Source organism: Gobio gobio (genome assembly GCF_949357685.1).
Source record: "Gobio gobio genome assembly, chromosome: 11".
In the NCBI taxonomy this organism is placed as follows: Eukaryota; Metazoa; Chordata; class Actinopteri; order Cypriniformes; family Gobionidae; genus Gobio; species Gobio gobio.
Genome location: NC_137104.1, coordinates 47090644 through 47104514, shown reverse-complemented (window position 1 = coordinate 47104514; position 13871 = coordinate 47090644). Strand labels below are relative to the sequence as shown.

The 13871-nt window shown below is 35.2% G+C and overlaps 1 protein-coding gene across 1 annotated transcript in view; it reads right to left on the bottom strand.

The window, feature by feature from the left end:
* Nucleotides 1–13871, bottom strand: part of col9a1c (collagen, type IX, alpha 1c) — a gene marked incomplete at its 3' end in the record, with an annotated part of 41689 nt that overhangs the window by 27747 nt on the left and 71 nt on the right. The window contains exons 2-6 of the mRNA XM_079828576.1: nucleotides 13039–13168; nucleotides 8598–8994; nucleotides 3251–3331; nucleotides 2593–2610; nucleotides 1944–2036 (exon numbers count right to left, since the gene is read on the bottom strand). Coding sequence (XP_079684702.1) covers nucleotides 1944–2036; nucleotides 2593–2610; nucleotides 3251–3331; nucleotides 8598–8994; nucleotides 13039–13168 — 719 coding nt within the window. The remainder of the gene's footprint in view (nucleotides 1–1943; nucleotides 2037–2592; nucleotides 2611–3250; nucleotides 3332–8597; nucleotides 8995–13038; nucleotides 13169–13871) is intronic.

Below are 13871 nucleotides of genomic sequence, written 5' to 3'. Positions count from 1 at the left end.
GAAGACTGAGCTGTCTAAAGGAACAGCTCTAATGGAGGTTCACTAGACTTTTAGTACAGGAAAAACTCTGGATCACAGAAGATGACAATAAAAAATAACATGAGTTAAAAAGTATCGTTCCAACTCATAATCATTTTGATTTGAGCATTGTTACAAGGAAACAGGAAAACCGAATCCTTTGTCAATGGTATGCTTGTTTAATGTAGAGACTAATTATGTTACGGATATTAACATACAGTATGTATTTGCTATTTTTTGCCGATAATACAGTGTGTGTTTGTGTGTGTGTGTGTGGGGGGGGGCTGGGGCTAGGCATTTCATGCATTTTTTTTTTTTTTTTACACTGTTAAAGACTTGGATTCCCATGTATGGACAAAGTTTCAAAAAATAAGTTGGACATTTGATGGAGTATTTCTGTACCAAAAATACTCCTTCCGGTTTCTCACACATTTCGGAAAGTTTTTTTCGAGTATGGGCCTATGTGACGTCAACAAGGGCGGAATTTCCTTGTACGGGCAATACTCCCGGAAGGGCGCGCACACACGTCGACCAGAGCGAGAGAGCAAAAGCACGCCCATCAATGCGCTTTGCACGGCTTTAGGGAAGTCGTCGGCTGCGCTGCACAGGTCACAGGACTTCACGAAATCAACAATGTCACCAAAGAAGTGTGTTTTTGGTCGTCAGGCCAAGACAACCCTGTTCAGCTTCCCAAATAACCCAGCGTTAAGCGGACAGTGGATGGAGTTTGTTTTTCCGGAGCAGCAACGGAGTTGCACAAGTGTTTGTTTCCTGCATTTTGGCGATGATTGTTTTATAAACAAGGCCCAGGTCAACTCCGGATTTGCAGATTGTCTAATGCTGAGAGATGGGACGGTCCCAACGATAAAAGTTCATGGTCATGCGTTGGAACCGCAGGTGGTGAGTAAAACTGCTTCAAATGTCTGTGTGTTGTTGGCTATCGGCGCATAAGTGCACATCAAGTAAACAACATGAATATGACTCTTTAGCTCCGCACATACAATACACCTCCAGCCGCTCGGTTTTATTCGGAAAGACTTGGTACAGCGTATCTGTCTTTTATAAATATGATAAAACGAAGATATGAAGGATGCAATACTACTCTATAGGTACTCAAGATTGACATGAGATTGACAGAAACTGTGTGTGATACCCCCCCATTAAGAACTGCAGATATTTTGGTTACACTTTATTTTAAGGTGACGTAGTTACATTGTACTTACTCAAATAAGTACTGAATAATATGAATTAACTACATGTTTACTACCGTAAGAGTTACATAAGTTACGGTTAGGATTTGATTTAGTGTTAGTTACTTATAATTATGCATAATTTGCTGTTATTACAATAGTAAGTACACTCTAAAAACAAATGGTGCTATATGGCACTAAAAGTGGTTCTTGGCTCGTCATCATAGGGAAACCACTTTTGGTGCTATATAGCACCATATCTTAACAGGTTCTGTATATGGTAGCACCACCAAAGAACCGGAGAAGAACCGCTGTAGAACCACTGAAGCACCAAGATTTGGTGCTATACAACACTTAAAGTGGTTCCTCTATGATTACGAGCTAAAGAACCACTTTTAGTGCTATATAGCACCATTTTTTTGAGTGTACGTGGAACTGCATCACCTTAAAATAAAGTATTACCAATATTTTTCTGACATAAAACTCTTTAAATATGCAAATGAGGGTTGGGGCGATTGTCAAATCAAATATCAACTAATTTGGATACATTTCCAGAAAAGGAATTGGAACACAGGATAAAGCCAGGTTGAAAATTCTGATTTTGGATCTCCTTTTTATCACTCCACAAATCAGAAAATACTGTCAAACATGTTATGAAAAGCCAAATAGGCCAAAATCTCAAAATTAACCACTTAATTTACATTAGTCATGTTTATATTGAACAGAAAGACATACGTCTCTCCCGTCTCTGCCATCTTCTCCTTGGGGTCCACGGGGCCCCTCAGGACCCTCAGGGCCAGTGGGACCAGGGATTGGCTTGGGATCGGGCTGTAAAGGGTTGAAGGAGTAAAAGAAGGAAAACGGTGAGTAAATGTAAACATGAAATCTTTTAGAACCTTTTTATTATTTGCTTTAGTCATAAATAACCAGTTTCATTAAACGCCAAAATCAATAACTGGAAAGGCTGCAAATAATCTCTCTCTCCCAGGGACCTTAAACAATTACTTTAACACAATAAAGAATAAAAAATGTAAATCATTAGCTCTCTGCCGCCAGCTTGTTGTTATTAGCTTAAGCTTCAAGCGAGCCAAGGCACAACACATTTAGAAATTGTGTTGTATTCTTTAAAGGAGGCTTAAGTTAAATTCCTAATAAATTTCTTAATAAAACACCACATTATTTACCTTGTGGTGTTGATAATCTCACATATAAATACATAATATAAATGCATAAAAGCTGCTCCGGTTCATGTTTTGTGGATTGCAGTAAGTATAGCAGGTAGCAATGAGTCATTTCAGCAACAAAGCATTGTAGTAGATTATTTGCTAAAAAATAATAATAATAAATGAATTAAAAGCAAAACAAAGTAAAAAAAATCAAATACCTCAGCATTGGCATACATCTGAAGAAGCAAGAGAGAGAGAGAGAGAGAGAGAGAGAGAGAGAGAGAGAGAGAGAGAGAGAATTAAGATTATTGCAGAGTTAGTGAAAATGAAACCCCTTCACCAAAAAGAGAAAGCACACCTGTAGATGGCGCCACACCATGCGGCCTATGATAGTGCCCCGCCGGCCAACTCATCAAAAAACAAAGCAAATGCGTGAATGTCGACATTAACGTCAACCGCTAAGTGGCAAAGGGAGATCTTTTGAGGCAACCAGCGTTTCCAGTCCGCCATAGCAATAAACTGTAGATATTTTTAAGCTTATGCAGTGTATATTAGAATGAGAGTGATGCTGATAATAATAATATATTCAAAATTGTGACTATAGTTTTAAATTTTACAATTTTATTTATAGTCTTAAAACCATCTTAAACCAGCTAAAGGTGGTTTGATGGTCTTTGCTGGCAAGGTTTGATAGTTTTAGCTGAGTTTTGGGTGCTTACTGATGAGGGTAAAAGACCAGCCAAACCACCTTTCAGCCCTTCAGCAGGTAAATGACTTGATTTTTCCATATTTAAGTTGTTAAACATAACAAAAAAGAGACTGTGATTGGTCGTTTCTCATTTAAGACGAAAAAGGAAGTGATGAAAGCATGGTTACCTCAGTCAAAGGAAGTTCTGTACAGCTCTCTCTCTGAGCTCTCTTTGGGTCACAGTGAATCAGCATCCACTGCAGCTCAAACTGGAAGACATAAGACAATCAAGTTACTGCTTTATTTGTATAGTATCTACAACAAAAAAACTATATGAATATCATTCATCATTCCATCATTTATCCATCATTGTGATATAGTGTAACTTGTAACTGTAATTCCCACCCCTGGCAGCAGAGCACAGGTTCAGCCTCTAGAACAAAATGAACGTTAGCTTTATAATTACATAGACTCATCACGTTTCTACTCCACTTCGTTATTTGAAATATGAAATTTAAATGGCGGCTGTCAAAATAAAAAAAAAATATTTTTAAGTGGACCCTTTGCTTAAAATGACGGGTAATAATAGGTTAGTCAAAATAACAGCCAATGCGAAAAGAAAAATTCAAGCCTTAAAATACAATCAGCCACAAGCCTTTTATGATTTATATCAGCTTTAGTTTTTTGTAAGATGTGACTGACAGCACTATAAGACTTATTTTAATCCATCCATTTGGAAAGGAAGTGACAAGGTGCTGAGGTTCAGCTATCTGCCAGTAAAACTCATCAGGCAGTGTGGCAGTTACACAGACCGACAGTCACATTTATCACAGGTAGAGACTGTAACAGAATGTGATGGATTTGGCAGGTGCGGAGTGACGGTAACCTTCATCAAATACAGTAGAGATCAAAACAACTGAATTAAAGGGATAGTTCACCCAAAAATGAAAATTAGCCCATGATTTACTCACCCTCAAGTCATCCGAGGTGTATGACATTCTTCTTTCAGACGAATGAAATCTGAGTTATATTAAAAAAGTCCCGGCTCTTCCAAGCTTTACAATGGCAGTGAATGTTGCTCTGTTTTTGAAGTCCATAAAAATGCATCTGTCCATCAAATAACGTGCTCCACATGGCTCTGGGGGGTTAATAAAGGCCTTCTGAAGCGAATCCATGCGTTTGTGTAAGAAAAATATCCATATTTAAAACTTTATAAAGTAAAGTTTCGGCCGATCGCCTTGTTCAATTTATGGAAAAAGTGTTGAAAGTGCCTCTGCCGATCAAAGGCTTACATTACCAGGTACGCTCGTCAGACGTTGCATACGCTTCTTGAATTGCGAGAAGGAACTTGCAACACTTTTCCACGGAAGGCGATCGGCTGGAACTTAACTTTATAAAGTTTTAAATATGGATATTTTTCTTACACAAACGCATGGATTCGCTTCAGAAGGCCTTTATTAACACCCCAGAACCGCGTGGAGCACGTTATTTGACGGACAGATGCATTTTTTATGGACTTCAAAAACAGAGCAACAGTCACTTAAAAGCTTGGATTAGCCTTGACTTTTTTAATATAACTGCGATTTTATTCGTCTGAAAGAAGAATGTAATTTACACCTAGGATGACTTAAGGGTGAGTAAATGATGGGCTAATTTTCATTTTTGGGTGAACTATCCCTTTAACCCTCGCAAGCATGTTCAATATTAGTTAACATAGTCTTTGTTAACTATTAAAAATGCTATTTAAATTATTCATACCAAAGCAAAATTAAATCTTAACATCTTAAGGTTTATGTCTGAACAACACAATGCTATTAAAGGAGCACTACGTATTTTTGGTTACTTTTTATTTTAAGGTGTCCTTGTTACAGTGTAACTACACATTTAAGCACTGAGCAATATTAAATGATTACATGTACGTTAGGATTAGGGTTTATAAGTTATAGTTCCCTTTCAGAGACCAATCTACTTTGAGTGTTTTAAAACGCGCCAATGATCATTGGTATGCGGTTCACGCATTCCACGCTCCTCCCCGCAGCGCGGGTATAAATAAGGAAGTGGAAGCGCCGCATCTTTGCTTTTCCGCTGAGAAGCCGTTCAGCGGAGGTACAGTACCTGTGGCGATGGGACATACGTCTCCGTTCCCTCCTTCAGGGAACAAGGGTTACATACGCAACCGAGACGTTACTATTATAGTGTTTACATATTATTATTAGTGCTGGGAATCGATTAAAAATGTTTTACTAATTAATCGTTTATTTTTCTGTAATTAATCGCGATTAATCGCAAGTTTTTAATATTTTAAGTTTTTAATAGTTTGATATTGTAATAATTTAAAGAGCACCTATCATGGAATTTTGAAATTTACCTTTCATGTAGTGTGTAACATAGATCTAAGTGAACAAAAACATCCTGCAAAGTTTGAAATATGACAGTGCACCGTATATATAGTTATTTTCTTTCAAAAGTAAGAGTCGACTCTGAGTCATTTTTAAGAATCGTTAGAAGGCCGAAGCTTTTTCTCTGACTAGATGACGTCAACTTGTCAAGTTATTTGAATACGATACGCCCACTTATTGCGCTCCAAGACGCCGGTGAAAACTAGAAAACATCATGGCGACGAGACGCTGTGTTCTGAAGTGCGACTCAAAAGCAAACTTTTTTCATCTGCCCAAGGATGAGCATTTGAAGACTAAGTGGCTTGAAGACAAACCATACATCATCGCGATTGTGTGTTTATTAGTCGTCAAATGTCTCTATCTCAGGAAGCTTTTATTATGGACTTCTATTATGGCACATGGTTCTTCTTCGTCTGTCTGTACCATAAATGGACTACATGTGCACAGAGCGCCCTCCGGCTGCCAGTATGAATTGAAAACAACACATAAGAGACTCAATCGCTCATGATTAGGCTACATCTGCGCATTTTGAGGAAGTATTGAATAAAAAATACTCCTCTGTTTAGAAATTTGACACAGACATATGAGAATCTATCAATATGTCTCCTCATCTGCACACTTTTGAACTAAAAGCCCTGAGGGATGTTGATTTGTTGCGAGTCTTCGTGAGGAGAATAGAGGAGTTTTTTATGAATGAGATCAGCTGAGGCTCATATTACAATCAAACGGTACCGACGCTGTTTTCATATTCATAACTCCTGACACATATTAACAAATTACTGTCACTATAAGACTTTGATGGGCGTTCCGTTTCCAAAAATATCTGCACAGACTAAACCAATCACAACTGACTGGGTCATCGGACCAATCACCGCAGATTAGCGTCACGTAAAGGCGGGGTTTTGAAAAGTGAATCACTAAAGGAATCATTTGAGAATCGCTGTCAAAACAGGTAAAAATAAATGCATATTATAAGAAAACTAAAGTCTTTTTTGTCATTGCATGCATGCAAATCTGTTGTTGGGGACTTCTAAAACAATATTTGGAACATTTTAAATGCCATGATAGGTGCTCTTTAAATTACTCTCCAAATTAATGTAGAAACAATTTAAAGACAGTATATTTTAAATATGTGTTATAATGGCATCTTTTTATGAATGAAGGCCAGTATCACTGATACTAATGTCTCTATGAAACATTAATGACGTTACATTACAGTATAACTGAAAGCTCCCAATTTCAACATTTATAAGGCTTTAAAAAAACTACTTTTAATTTAAGTGAACTTAAAACAATCTTTACATAATCCCATTATAATAAATGTTATTTTTACCTGTGGCCTTCCCTGTTAGACATATACAGAAATGTAATAGTTATCAAACACCTTTCTTAACTGCATAAATAATGAATGAAATATAGATGAATCTTCATTAAAGATTCAATTTTCTCTGTTTCCGTTGTTCTTTGATGAACATTAATGACAGGCATCATCAGTGCTCCTGTCACTTTAAGAACAGCCGCGGATCTGACGCGCTGTCCCGCGCATCTCATTTCCTCACAACTCTTTAGGTTCATTTAAGACGTTATTTAACTAATTTAAGACTCCTAATATGAGAATACTCAAAATTCTCTGTGTTGTTGTTATTGTTTGTTCAAGAGCAAAAGAGAACTCGATGTGAGCAGGAGACTGACGCGATTCTGTATGTGTGTTGAGTGTGTGTGTGTGTTTGTGTGTGTGTGTGTGTGTCAGAGTGTCCCTCGATTAGCTGACATGAGACACAGCCACAAAGACAGGACACTGACACACACACACACACACACACACACACACACACAGACAGGACATTGACATACAGTGCGTTCTCGTGTCTTGTCGCGCTTGGAAGCATTTACATGAATAGGAGCGTGATGATGTAATGCTAGGCAAAAATGGATATAAAAACGGATGTTGCGTTATTTGCGTTAAATATTTTTAATGCGTTAAGCTGAAACAATTAATCGCCCGCGTTAACGCGTTAATTTTCCCAGCCCTAATTATTATACTATTACATGTCACTACATGTAACGTGTAACAAGGCCACTAAAATAAAATCTTACCATATTTTTGTTGATGTGTTTTTGGCCAATGTGACAGAGGGGGATAGATAGATAAATAAAATAAAATACATTGATACATAAATAGCCAATGTAATTAATTTTTCTGTATTTCTACATCTATGTGAAATTCATCTTATGCGAGTGTTTTAAAATGTATCAAAAGTAAACTACTAGTTTCTTAATTAATACATTATTATTATTATTATTATTATTATTATTAGTGTTGTCAACATTAACATTATTATTTATATTATTAGCATGAATTAATAAATACATACAAGCCATTACAATTAATTTTTTCATATCATCTAAATCTACGTATATGTAATTTTTTTATGATTTTACATATGGATTGCAGACAGCAATCAAGATCTGTTAGTGCTGCTAGATACAAAAAAATAATTATATAATTATATTAATATTGTGTAATAATTAAAAAAATTATGTGCATCTGTTATGATCAGAATCTGGTTGTGACACAGTAAATGTAAGATACCTAATATTATATACAAATAGCTTAGAAGCCCACTTTATGAAAAAATAAAATTAGATATGAAATAAAATAAAATAAAAAAGGTCAATTTTGAAATGGTACATTTGTGTTTAAAACAATCTAGTGATTAATTTCAAAGTAGAAAAAATGTCAAAACAATGAAAGGAAAAATAATATACAAAAATAATGTTTAAAGTTAGATCATGTTTAAATATATGTTTTAATCTATATGAATATTAAGTTATGGCCTGTAGGCGGGTGGTTTTAGTTCAACTTTGAACTTTAGTTATATCATCTAAATCTATATGCAATTCATCATGAGACTGTAGACATGAGAAATGCATGCTCTTAATTTAGTTCTTATAAAAATATATATTAATTTAATTTTTCTACATCATATATTCCTATGTGCAATTAATCTCATGGGACTGCGCATTTTAAACATATCTGTCCAAAGTATGAATAAAATAAAAACTAAATAAATACATTTTTGGCACACATTTAAGAAAGCGAAGAAGCACTAAAGATGAAACTGTGGCCTCTCACCACTACAGAGGTGTTGGGATCAGAATCCAGTCTTCCGATGAGAGTGTCTCCCTCTGTGTTGACATAGCCTTTCCTCTTGATGGGCTTCTGGTCCACCGGGTGACAGTCCACGTACAGCGTCACCAGCTCCTTCTCCACGCCAACCATCACTTTGTGCCATTTAGTGTTGAAGAGGACGGAAAGGCCCGGGAAGGTGACGGTCTGGACGTCTCCTTCCAAAGTGGTGAGGAAGAACTCCAGGGCCTGCTGGTCTCCATTCAGACGCATACCTGCCTGCTTCAAGCCGTCCTCGTCCACCACCTGCCAGATGTTCCACACCTTGTTCACAGTGTTCTTGATCATGCGGAAGGTGGTCATGAAGGAATACTCATCTGGGAAGCCCCTTGGAAAGTTCAGCCTGGTGGGAAACAAATACGGATATTTATTTAACATATGCTCCTTGATACAGGTTTTTTTTTCTTTTCAGAAATGGATTACAGACAGCAATCAAGAGCTATAAATATTTTAATCTATATTAATATTGAGGTATGGTCTGAGGGCAGGTTAATTTAAATAAATAAAATAAAATAAATAAAATAAAATAAAATAAAATAAAATAAAATAAAATAAAATAAATAAAATAAAATAAAATAAAATAAAATAAAATAAAATAAAATAAAATAAATAAATAAAATAAAATAAAATAAAATAAAATAAAATAAAATAAAATAAATAAAATAAAATAAAATAAAAATACAAATAAAAATAAAATAAATAATAATAAAAATAATGATAAATAAAAAATATAAAATAAAAACAATAATATATTTTTTATTAAATAAAATAATTAAAATGGACCATTTAAAATTTATTTGTGTTAAAAACATAGAAAAATTGTCATTTTAAAAAACTAAACAATGAAAAGTAAAATGTGGAACTTTTCATAAAAAAACCTAACAAGGTTTTGAAGCGTGTTTGAAATGTTTAAATATATAATTTAATCTATATAAATATTGAGTTACGACCTGTGGGCTGGTGGTTTTTAGTTAAACTGCATAAAATAAAATAAATAAAATAAAATAAAATAAAATAAAATAAAATAAAATAAAATAAAATAAATAAAATAAAATAAAATAAAATAAAATAAAATAAAATAAAATAAAATAAAATAAAATAAAATAAAATAAAATAAATAAAATAAAATAAAATAAAATAAAATAAAATAAAATAAATAAAATAAAATAAAATAAAATAAAATAAAATAAAATAAAATAAAATAAATAATAAAATAATAAAATAATAAAATAAAATAAAATAAAATAAAATAAACAATTAAATAAAGTAAAATAAAATAAAATAACAAAATAAAAGTCAATTAAATTCTAATGATTATTTTCAAAGTAGAAAAATTACTATTGTAAAAACTGATGGCAGGTAAAATTGTTAAACTTTTTCAAGATTTGCACTGTAAAAGCTTACATTTTGCACTATAAAGTTGCATTGGTAGGTTTGTTAAACAGAAAGTACTTCTGCAAATGTATAATGCAGTTACATTCTTGTCATGAAGCGCATCTATTTATAAAAGGGATCTATTAGCACTAAGAATAGTAATCCACCTCCATTATTGTCTGATCATCAAGGGAATAGCCCTGCATTATGCACAGAGAGCAGCTGGGCTTCAAGTTGCTCTGAGATAAAATTATGAATAGCAAACAGATCAGAGCGAAGTGCACTTTCATCTTCAAAGCCTGTGTGTTGTCCGTGAGTTATTTCAAAGGGACAGTGCTGGCTTTCATAGCAGTGCGCTGGAGAATCAGAGCCCGGGCTGCAGGCAGTGGGTGAGCAACACACACCATCTGAGAATCAATTACCTTGTCTGGTTTTACACGCACCCTCTCTGGGCTCGACCCCGTGTGGCGTTTTAACAGCCAGAGGTGCTCTGCGGGAGATGTTCTTACAAATGAAGCAACAGCGGCCTTTAACCAGCTTGTAAATGGATCAAGGCGAGGCCATAAATATGGAGTTTCCTGTTGGCTAGTAAAATAAATGAGGACCACTGTTCGGAATAATCTCAGTCTCAAGAAATCACTTTCACCCATTTCATTTCTAAGTCAAATAGATATTAGAACTTCAAAGACAAGCTGAGAGTCCATTTAATAATTTGGTGGGTAGTGTCAGTTACGTAACTGATTCCTTTTGATACAGCACAGTTTCTGTGTATTGATACTACCCGTTGTTGCATACGTTTTCATGTAGATCTAAGCATTTACAGACTTCACATCCAGCAAAAACTCATTTCTGGGAGATGACAATCGCTTAAGCTCCAGCCTGATCATAACCCTTCTTGTTCCACATCCTTTCTTTTTGTAATGTCTCTCAGCCATCTCTCTTTCTACAGTCTTTCTTCAAATCTCCCTCTGGCTAACTCTCCTCCGCCATCATGAGTGGACACGCCCCCTACTGCTGATTGGCTACAAATGTGCTGTGCTCAAGCGGAATCCTCCCCCAGTTTCTCTTGAAGCCAATACGGAAGTGACTTAAACTGCAATTCATCGACTGGCCGCTAGAGACAGGCTCCAGAAGGGAACAGAATCTCATTGAGCCCCATGTTAAAATGCCCAACTTTACAGCAGAAAAAAACATGTTTACAGCCTGGTACAAATTGTGGTTTTGGTCTATATTTTTAATTTTTCCCTTCATGACAACTGTGAGGGGGGTGAATTTATTTATAACTCATTAAGTTTACATTATATAAAGCCTTAAAGTTCTGCATAATTAAGGGCGTGGCCACTTTGAGTGACAGGTGGATTGCAGTTTGTCTGCTGTCTGTTAGTCGTCACGTCCCGCCTCTTTGGCCATTTTCTGTTATCCGGGAGTGACGCGTTGCCAAGATGGCAACGGCCAGCTCGACCCTACTTTACGCTTCAACACTGCTCTTCAGAATCCTATGGGTGACGTCACGGACACTACGCCCATTTTTTTACAGTCTACAGTTGTGCTGCTTGGTCCGATCCACTTTCAACAGAATCCCTCAGAAATTGCTTACTGCACCTTTAATTGCAATTAACATGCAATTAAGCATCTTAAAATATTACATTCAGTTCGTATTAAAGTAGATACAATTTCAGTAGTGCTGGACAATCGATTAATCGCGATTAATCGCATCCAAAACAAAAGTTTATGTTTACATAATAAATGTTCGTGTACTGTGTATAATTATTATGTATATATAAATACACACACATGCATGTATATATATATATATATATATATATATATATATATATATATATATATATATATATATATATATATATATATATATATATATATATATATATATATATAAAAGTTATATTTATATATATAAAATATTTATATTTATATGTAAGATAAATTACACAAATATATATAGTATGTACATGCAAATAGTTCTTATACATGAATTAGTGTGTATTTATATATACATAATAATAATACACAGTATACACACATATATTATGTAAACCCAAACTTTTATTTTGGATGCGATTAATCGTGATTAATCGATTGCCCAGCACTACATTTCAGTAATAAGTAAGGCTCTAGTATGCTAAAGTGTACTTCTTTTTCACAAAGGTATAACTGATGTTTATCAGTTCCCTCTTCAAAGTTTATTATAATATTCATGTTCTTTAAAGTATAAACATAATTTATAATACTTTATATTTTCCCTTAAGCCTCTTTTCAGTTATCAGCGAGACTCTTAGAGTGTCTTTGTTCCTCAAACTACAAAAAAATTACAACCAGCTGAAACGGTTGTCTTAGAGTGACTATTTGTGTGTCAGCGTGATTGTATGGGGCGTCTGGGTATGCAGCGTTTTGCTCAAGCGGATCCACATGGGTTCAGACAAGTTCATTTTTGCATTATTAGAAGCTGTTCAGAGAGTGATAACACCTGTCTCTGGCCTGTAATAATGCAACACCTGAAACAAGGAGTGTGTGTGTGTGCGTGTTTGAGTGTGTGTCATGGTAAACGAGGAAAAAATGTCCCCACAAAGATGGCAATATCTGAAATTCTTGCCTTTGCGTGGACATTTTTTGGTCTCCATGAGAAAAACAGCTTATAAATCATACTAAGTGATGTTTTTTGAAAATGTAAAAAAATGCAGAACGTTTTCTGTGATGGGTAGGTTTAGTGTAAGGGGATAGAATACAGTTTGTACAGTATAAAAATCATTATGTCATCATTAGGAATGTCCCCATAAAGCATGAAAAAACAACGTGTGTGTGTGTGTGCATGTGCATACAGTATGTAAAATATTTAGCTTTAGTTCATGCAGTGAACTCATGCATATATCGACAAGAGTGAAGTTTTTTGTGTAGTTGTACATAATTTATGTGTGTTTTTGCACATAAAGACACTCCCAGTGTTTAGCGTGTTTGTGCATACAGTTTATTGAGTGGTCAGGTTTATGGTTACCTGGTTGGGATCTGGAAGTTGGCCTCTTTGTCGAGTCTGTACGCCACCTGAAGGGCTTGGGAACCTTCTACCTTTCTGACGCCCTTCATTGGGATGACATCCAACTGGAACTGTGTGATCAGATCAAATCCTGGCACACAAACACAATCGAATTGGTTCATGTAAAATGTCTGTGTGTGAAATCAGACTTTTATAATAAAATGTCCATTAGCATTTGTGACAAATTCATGCAATAAATAATTCAATGCTGTTAATATGCGCCAAAAACATCTCTCTACATCGGTTTGCTTCAGTAAAAACATTTTGCTTACTCCCCGTTTCCAGCCAGTGCACAGAGCAGCACATGTTTGTGATTTGAGGTTGCACCCTCCGCATTATTTGTTAAAAGCGAAGGAGTCGCAACCAATTAAGATCTTGCTGAGCTAGAAGTGTTTCCACTGCAGAATTTGGCCGGCCAGAGACGAAAGTTTTATTTGCCTCATTTGAGATCTAAAGATGTCTTGAAACAAGGCGACTACCAGCTTCAGCATCTTTACCTAATAAAGCAAACAGCTTCGTGCCACTGCACATCCTACTTAAGGCTATAGGTAAACAATGCCTGGACGTAGAGTATTTTTTATCTATAATAATGCATGAAGGATGGAGGTTAAATATTCTATTGCTAACATTCATCAAAAATGCTCTACTGTGCAGATACTTGTTTTTACGAAAGGAGCTGGACTTATTTCAGACAGTCAAAAGGTTTAAACATTGGACTCGTCATATACTGGATTTACTGCATAGCATGCAATCCTAAAAAGTCAGCTCACAGCATGTTTTCTCACAGGGGCTCT